A 7197-nucleotide genomic window follows, 5' to 3' on the forward strand; every position below is an offset into this window, starting at 1 on the left:
TTTACCTGGGATTAAGAGTTAGTAATTTAATTCTGATTTCTTCGTTGAAAGAAAAAGAAACGAGTGGTGAGGTTTCCGAATGTCTTGGGGGTTAGTACACCTTTAGTAGCAGAAGCTTCCCTGGCCTTACCACAAGAATCCCACATCGATCAAAGGGGGGTTAAGGGTTAAGTTATTAGTTCTCTGGGTGGCCTCAAGAGTTGCTGACTTTTGAAGTTTACCTGGGATTAAAGGTTAATAATTTAATTCTGATTTCTTCGTTGAAAAAAAAAATACTTGTGTTAAAACAAGGTAACATTTATTGAGTATGTCTGGATTACACGTTATATACATCTTATTTATATCTTATTCACACATACTGACTTATTGAAATAATTTAATTTTGTAGTGCCTCTAGTCAACAGTGGTGGGGGCTATTGTTGCATCTATGAGCTGGACAAAAGTCAAGCACGTGGGTAGAAGAAAGCCACGACGTTACTCTCTTTTGTGGCCTTGGTGTGTTTTGTTTTTACTCATTATCGTCCCTATCAATTATCAAATCACATACGTAAAGGGTACTTCATTAGGCAATTTCTTCCAAATATAATCGCAAATTTCAGCAGCGAAATCGCTTGAGAATCCATCACTCTCTTATAGGAGTGGAACACGAAGAGAGAGTAATAGCAATAGTTATTCCCACGACAAAATTAAGAAGCAAACTTAATCATTTTTCCTTTGACCGTTTGAACAACCTCCCCAAAAAACAACTCCCAAGGCCCCATCACCATATATTGTCTAAACCGAGATCGTTATTCTTCTCCCAGTCACTTTCCAATTTCTTTCCTTATGTTTGGCCGTGGACCTCACCTACCACAGCTACTGAATTGTTCTGGCAAATTGCTGAATTTGTTGTCTTTCTTGTGCTCTTTTACGAATTGTCCAAAATCTAAAAAATTGGATTTGTTTGGATTGCATTTTTTTTGATCTTTTTTGTAAACAAAATTACTGTAGTCATTTAATATATCCAAGATAAAAAGGTGATTGAAAAATGTGTTCACTGAAAACGTAGTAATTTTTCAAAGAAAAATTGCAATCCAAAAATATTTTTTTATAAAAAAATTACTGTAATTCTTTAAAGAATTATAGAACGAACTTATTATTAATTTCTATGGATGTGAGAAGTGAGAAAGACTTGCAAGCCAATTGAGTGATTAACCATAACATAACATATTGCTGTGGTGGGCTGGTTAGTCATTATCCATGACACAATCCTGTCCACACCAGTCACACTTCAGACTGTGTGTCTTCTAGTACATGTAACACAGCTACAAGCTACATCCGACGGAAACCTCACCCTAGTCTTCTGCTATTATATAAAAACCAGTCATTGACCACAATATACTGTGCCCCCGGGATTAGATCACCCGGTCTGCGGCTAGAAAATCACTCGCAAGGTCGTGGGATCGAACCTCACCTAACGCCTGGGTGCGGTTGGGGTGGCGCTGTACTCCAGGCGCAGGGGATTAGTCGGGCCGCCTTCGGGTCTTGACCCGGACACCCCTGTGTTGAAAAAAAAAAAAAAAAAAAAGACCACAATATACTGTGCGTCTCGTAGAAATGGAATCTAAAATTTAAATTTATTAATTTATTAAATACGTTAAGATTTGAATTTATTAATTTAAATATTAAATTAAATTATCAAATAGAATCCTAGTGTTCTTGGACATGTAACCGCATGTTAGGTCTTGTCTGGATTGAAGTTTTTTAACAAAAAATTTTTACGTTTCTTGTAATCACATTTTCTTACGTGTTTTTCACTATCACCTCTAAGTGCCATGTGGACAAATCTGGCTTATTTGTCCCACACTCATTGGTCTAGCCTATAAGCGTTCATTCATTATGCCACGTGGATAGTGCAATTTTGGTTGCATTGTTTTGAGAAAGTGTAGAAAGACGTTTTCACCCTTCAATTTGTACTGGATATCCCAAACAGTCACTCACTGTTGGGGGATAAAAATGTTAGCAAGACAATAATATTCTTCCCCAATTATTTTGGTGGGGCTTGGCATGAAAAATACTAGTAACATTCTTGTTTGAGTAGCTATTTTTTTCCCAAAAAATTTCTACGTTTTTTGTGAAAACATTTTTTCAATCACCTTTTTATCTCATATATAATAAATCACTACATTATGTTTTCCTATAAAATCTTTAGAAAATAGCAATCCAAATGTCCTATTATTCCCTAAAAATCTCAAATGTCCTATTCTAAACTGTAGCCTAATGCTCACTAGCAAAAGTATAAATTCCTCTGAAAGCAGTAGTAATTCTTCCCAATTCCTTTTATGGAGACTTTTCACATCACCTACCCTCTAATAATTGTTTGCTGGCGGAGACCTGACTTTTAGATGGGAATAATAATCAAGGATGGCTTTTTAGTACCGTTGGATTTGCCTGCCTTACACAGGAAGACCTGTCGGCTGAGGAATATGTCCTTGGCACTTTGCCAGGCCTCTTCGGAATTTTTCGGCCCCAGCCCCATTGCAAGGGTGTTACCAATAACGCTGCTCTTTTTGCCATCGTTGGAGGAATATTGGTATGAAGTGGGGCTTTGGCTGGGCAAAATGGTGCTCTTCCCCCTTTGAAGAAGATGAAGAAGAGCGCTCAAAGCTTTTGTTAGTGTGAACTATGTATTGTAGAAGATAATTGGGTGATGAATATGTACTTGGTCTGCACCAGTCATGCACACTCTTCAAAAAGTGCACTGCTGTTGAAACCTGCCCTTTTTTTTCTTTTTGCTCCATACATTGGTTTGATTAGTAGCAGTAGTAGTATGCCCAGACCACACAAGAAGTTGCCATTATTTACATCAACAATTTTTGTCTTTTGGACTCTGATGTTGCGTGGTTATAGAAACAGATTATGAACTCTCTTTTTGTTCTTCTTTTGTGGAGGAAATATAATTGAATTGAATCTTGGAGAAGTGTAGAGACAATCATTTGGCTCTTATATGTAATATAGTAGATTTATTGATCTCTTTTGTTTGTGTACATAAACATGTTTTTGCCTTACATGATGCTATATCTAATTGAATGCCAACGGCACAGCCAAGACTCACCTACTCATTCATATTTTCTAGTCATAATCATATACTAGCAGAGTATTAGACTAATCTAAGCCAGATCGTTCTTCTCCTTCTTTTCACTTTCCAATTTCTTCTTTTCCTCCAACTCTCTGACTGTGGACCTCCACTTGCAAAAGGTGCCGAACAATTCCTCCATCTCCTCGAGGCCTCTGCCCCGCGTCTCCGGCAGCAATGTGAAGAAGAAAACGAAGGCGACAAATGCAATTCCCCCGAACAAAAAGAAGGCCCCGCCTATGGTGATGGCCTTGTACAATGAAATGAAGGTCATTAGAATGACCCCGCTGATCAGCCTGTTCATGGACGCCGCCAAGCCGCTTCCCAGAGCCCTTAACCTCAGGGGGAAAATCTCCGAGCTGTAGACCCAAGCAACCGGACCTAACCCCATTGAAAAGGTTGCTACGCTCGCCAACACGCAGAAAAAGGAAAAAGCTATGGCCCCGGTTAGCTTCTCGTTCGGATGCTGATCGATCACCGTCAATCCAATGCCCAGTCCCACCAGGGAGCATACCAAACCAGCGGTGCTTGTTAAGAGCAGTATCCGCCGTCCGAACTTGTCTAGATAGAATGTAGACACTAAGATGAAGATGGTCTTGGTGACCCCAACAGATATGGTGGCCAGTAGCTTACCGCTGTCGCTCTTTATACCGGCGTTCCCAAAGATTGTGGGGCTGTACATCACCACCGAGTCAATGCCGCTAGCTTGCTGGAAGAAGCATAAACCGATGCCTGCGATCGTGATGTGCAGGACCGCCCGCGTGGGATGGATGAACATTTCCCTCCATGCACCTTTACCACCGGTTCTGTCCTTGGGAACCTCTACCACCTCGTCGTGGTTGTCCTCGGGGATGCCGGCAGCCTCCTTAATGTCGGCTAATCTCTCCTGGGCTTCTTGTAGAGATTCCGAGGTTTTCTCCAAAATTCTTCTGGCCATCCCTACTTTGCCTTGCAACACCAGCCAACGTGGCGACTCCGGCATGACCAAGGCCCCCACGAACAGCATTACCGACGGAATTGCGCCAACTCCCATCATGAATCTCCACCCCAAGTTGGTGGCAAGCTTGGCGAAGAAATAGTTGGACACGTATCCCAGCAGCACGCCAAAATTGATGAACACTTCCGTGAAAGAAGTGATGAATCCCCGAATTGATCTTGGAGAGATCTCGGCAGAATATACGGGGGCTATCATCATAGCATACCCAACTCCGATTCCGGCGACAAACCGGCCGACCATAAGGAAGGCATAGTTGGTGGCAAATGCCATCAAAAAGGCCCCGACGAAGAAGATTACTCCGGCCATGGCTATGGTGTATCGTCGGCCTACCCAGTCGCACGTCCGACCAGCAATGGCAGAACCCAGAAGAGAGTAGACGTTGATGGTTCCCACCAAGACTTCTTTTTGGACATCGGAGATTTTAAGATCCCTCTGTATGTAGATCATTCCTCCGCTCATCACTCCCGTATCATAACCAAGTAGGATTGATGACATGCAAGCTAAAAGCGCACAAGCTAAGGCATACTTGTTTTTTGTGGCCTTTGGAGGAGGACCAAAATCTGGATTAGATGACTCAACTCCCCTAGTAACAGCTCGACTTTGCGGGTCTGCCATGAGGAATCGAGGAGGAGGAGGATGGAAAGAGTACTAGTATTTTTGTGCTGGTGTTGTGAAGAAGATGATGTGAAATGATTGATACAAGTGCTAGTGGGGAAGGAATTTGAGAACAACAATTCAAAGAGCATTAGGTTTGGAAGGGATTGGAATGGCCGAAAGGAATGAGCGTTGGGCTACTTAAATTGGTCGAGTGCCACATGAGGGGGATTTACTTGATTGGAAAATTCTTCTATCCAACTCCGAAAACTTGGGCCGACCGTCATCGAGAGAGGCATATTTGGACTAATAAAAATAAGGCACATAAGCTGGTGCTGGCCAAAGAGAATCTCTTGTTATAATGCAAGAGATTCCTTGCCCTTTGGGCTATTTAAAACTCTACCTTTGAGCGATTTAAATGGATATAAAACCCGCAAATTCTTCGCATATCAATCAATCATGCATAAATGATAAAACACCTACCTCGCGTAAGTCTGCAACATTGCATAAATTTCTTGTCAAGGATATGTTTGTGTTTATCCCCTTTATTGTCATCCCTAATCTACCCATACTACTAATCGCTATTTTCATCCTTAATTCGATATTGGCGAGAATTTTATTCAAACGGTTTGTCAAACGGATATTCATAGGACACTCGTTAAAATATATTTGAAATGTCACGAGTTAGTGGTGGTCAAAGGAAATCTCTGGTTATGATGCAATAGATTTCTTGCCTTTTGAGCTATTTAAAACACCGCCTTTGAGCAATTTGTATGATAGATAACTTACAAATTGTTCGCATATCAATGCATAAATTTATTGTCAAGTATATGTTTGTGTTTATTTCCTTTATTGTCATCCCTAATCTACCCATACTACTAATCGCTACTCTCATCCTCCTTATCCTTAATCCATTATTGGCAAGAATCTTATTTAAAATGTAATTCTAAAATAATGCTAAGAGCCTATTTGATTGATCCAAACCATTACTGAACTTTATTTCTACTTTGGTAGTCTACAATATACCTCTCGATCCTTTAAAAACATCGTACTTTACATTTTTTTGGACCATTTTCCAAACATTTGTCATGTTTAACATTTCAATCTATTTCAAGCTAATCATTCATAAAACACTACCTCACGTATGTCTGCAACATTGCATAAATTTCTTGTCAAGGATACGTTTATTCCCTTTATTGTCATGCCTAATCTACCTAACTTTATTTCTACTTTGGTAATCTACTATATATTCCCTCTATCCTATTGGAAATTATGGTATTTTCCTTTTTGAATTGTTTCAAAATATGTTTTTCACGTTTGACATTTCAAGCAATATTAAGTTGTGTGAAGTCTCGTTTATTCCCTCCCCTCCATTATTGATGTATTGTGTTGATGATAATGCATGGGTAGCGTGGTCCACAAATTGTCGTGTGGTCTCGCAGGACACGACACGCATCTTGCGCGAAGTTTGACTTCCAGCTTCGGCAGGAGTCGTCACCGAGAATCATTTATACGGCTCTTTCGAAACCCCAGCTGAAGAGCTGACGTATGATTTAAACCAAAATCATATCTTATACGGTTTTGTTAGGCGTATAGAAAAAAATTATACCCAGAGGATAATTTCATTTGTCTTTTCCCCAATAAATAAAATATTTTGAGATGACTTAATTCATGATTTTTTTTTAAAAATCTTTCAATTTTTAAATCATTTTCAAATGCACTAATTTGTTTAAGAATAATCAACATTCACAAAATAAATCCATATTGGAAGCAAGAAAAAAATAAGTGAATAATTTTAGATTCACTCAACTGCTAAACAAGCAAACTAAGGCATGTTATCACTTATATGTGTGTGAAAGTAGCCATTTTAATTAGAATTGTTTGTTACTCCTATGTGGCATGCCTAATTGAAGAGAATTAATAGGTTATGGATCACTTGGATTTTACCCATAGTGAATCCTATTTGGATTATATTATATGTTTAAAAATTATCCATAATTTTTAAAATAACTTTAAAAAATAACTAATCTTATCATAATGATATCTGCTTTCTATCAACTTATTACATAAAATTATAATAAAACCTTTTTTAAATCACAATTATTGAAATCTTATATATCCCATAAATTGTTTCTTTTCATCACCATATCATTTATTAGTATTCAAATTGTTCATCATCTCTTTCCTTAGTTTTGAATTAACTTAGTGTAAAAAAGAGAATTAATTATTACACTAACAGATTTATCAATATTGTTGAAAAAATGGATTGCTAGATCTTTTCTACTTAATTAAATATGAATATATAGTTCTAGATTTATGGTCGTTATAAAAATTTAAATTATCTAAAAGAATATTTACAAAAGAAAATATCTGTCAAGTTTTTGATATGGGGTACATTATTTAATATATACTATCATATTATAGTGAAAGTATGTAAACAAATTTTTAAAAATTAGTAAATAATTGAACATTTAGAATACATTAATTTTTC

At 38.1% G+C, this 7197-nt stretch overlaps 1 protein-coding gene across 1 annotated transcript; it reads right to left on the reverse strand.

The window, feature by feature from the left end:
• Positions 1–2974: 2974 nt before the first annotated feature.
• LOC113718996 (putative polyol transporter 1) lies at positions 2975–5029 on the reverse strand. Its single transcript, XM_027243951.2, has one exon. It carries the CDS (start codon positions 4725–4727, stop codon positions 3150–3152), a length of 1578 nt encoding a protein of 525 aa, XP_027099752.1. The 5' UTR covers positions 4728–5029; the 3' UTR covers positions 2975–3149.
• Positions 5030–7197: the final 2168 nt, after the last annotated feature.

The sequence above is a fragment of the Coffea arabica genome, chromosome 11e (genome assembly GCF_036785885.1).
Source record: "Coffea arabica cultivar ET-39 chromosome 11e, Coffea Arabica ET-39 HiFi, whole genome shotgun sequence".
In the NCBI taxonomy this organism is placed as follows: Eukaryota; Viridiplantae; Streptophyta; class Magnoliopsida; order Gentianales; family Rubiaceae; genus Coffea; species Coffea arabica.

Excerpts from the sequence above, each read along its gene's own strand:
- LOC113718996 (XM_027243951.2), bottom strand. The coding sequence starts at position 4,727 with ATGGCAGACCCGCAAAGTCGAGCTGTTACTAGGGGAGTTGAGTCATCT.